The sequence below is a fragment of the Gavialis gangeticus genome, unplaced genomic scaffold (assembly GCF_001723915.1).
Source record: "Gavialis gangeticus isolate Ggan-Ray unplaced genomic scaffold, GavGan_comp1, whole genome shotgun sequence".
In the NCBI taxonomy this organism is placed as follows: domain Eukaryota; kingdom Metazoa; phylum Chordata; order Crocodylia; family Gavialidae; genus Gavialis; species Gavialis gangeticus.
In genome coordinates, this window is record NW_017729018.1 from 15,056,314 (window position 1) to 15,056,699 (window position 386).

Below are 386 nucleotides of genomic sequence, written 5' to 3' on the forward strand. Positions count from 1 at the left end.
GCACCGCGTGCCCGGTCCTTCCGCGGTGGGGGAGGGTGCAGGGGGCGGCTCACGCGGACAGGGCTGCGGCGGGGGCGGGTCGCACTGCTCTTTCTCCCGGGGGCGGGACACGCACGAAGGGCGGTGCGTTGTGACGCAACGTAGGGCGGGGCAGGGCGCGCGGACGTGACCTCGTTTCTATAGCGACGGGGCCGTAAAGCGCGGCGCCCAGCGCCGTTAAGTCTTTCGCGGCACTTCCGGCCGCTCGGGCCTAGCGGGATCGCGGGGCCGCAGAGCCTCGTTCCCTCGCTGCCGCCATGGAGATGCCGTTGCCGCCCGACGGTGAGGGGCGCGGGGGCTGCGGCGCAGGGCGAAGTGAGGCCTGGCTGGCTGAGCGAGCGAGCGAG

At 74.1% G+C, this 386-nt stretch overlaps 1 protein-coding gene across 4 annotated transcripts in view; it reads left to right on the forward strand.

The window, feature by feature from the left end:
- The first annotated feature begins 206 nt into the window (after positions 1–206).
- Positions 207–386, forward strand: part of CHERP (calcium homeostasis endoplasmic reticulum protein) — a 19,227-nt gene continuing 19,047 nt past the window's right edge. For 3 of the 4 annotated variants that reach the window (XM_019513660.1, XM_019513662.1, XM_019513661.1), the window contains exon 1: positions 208–321. In XM_019513660.1, coding sequence (XP_019369205.1) covers positions 297–321 — 25 coding nt within the window. In that variant the 5' untranslated portion in view covers positions 208–296. Of the gene's footprint in view, positions 322–386 lie in introns of all 4 variants that reach the window. The other variant, XM_019513659.1, reaches the window with a different exon arrangement.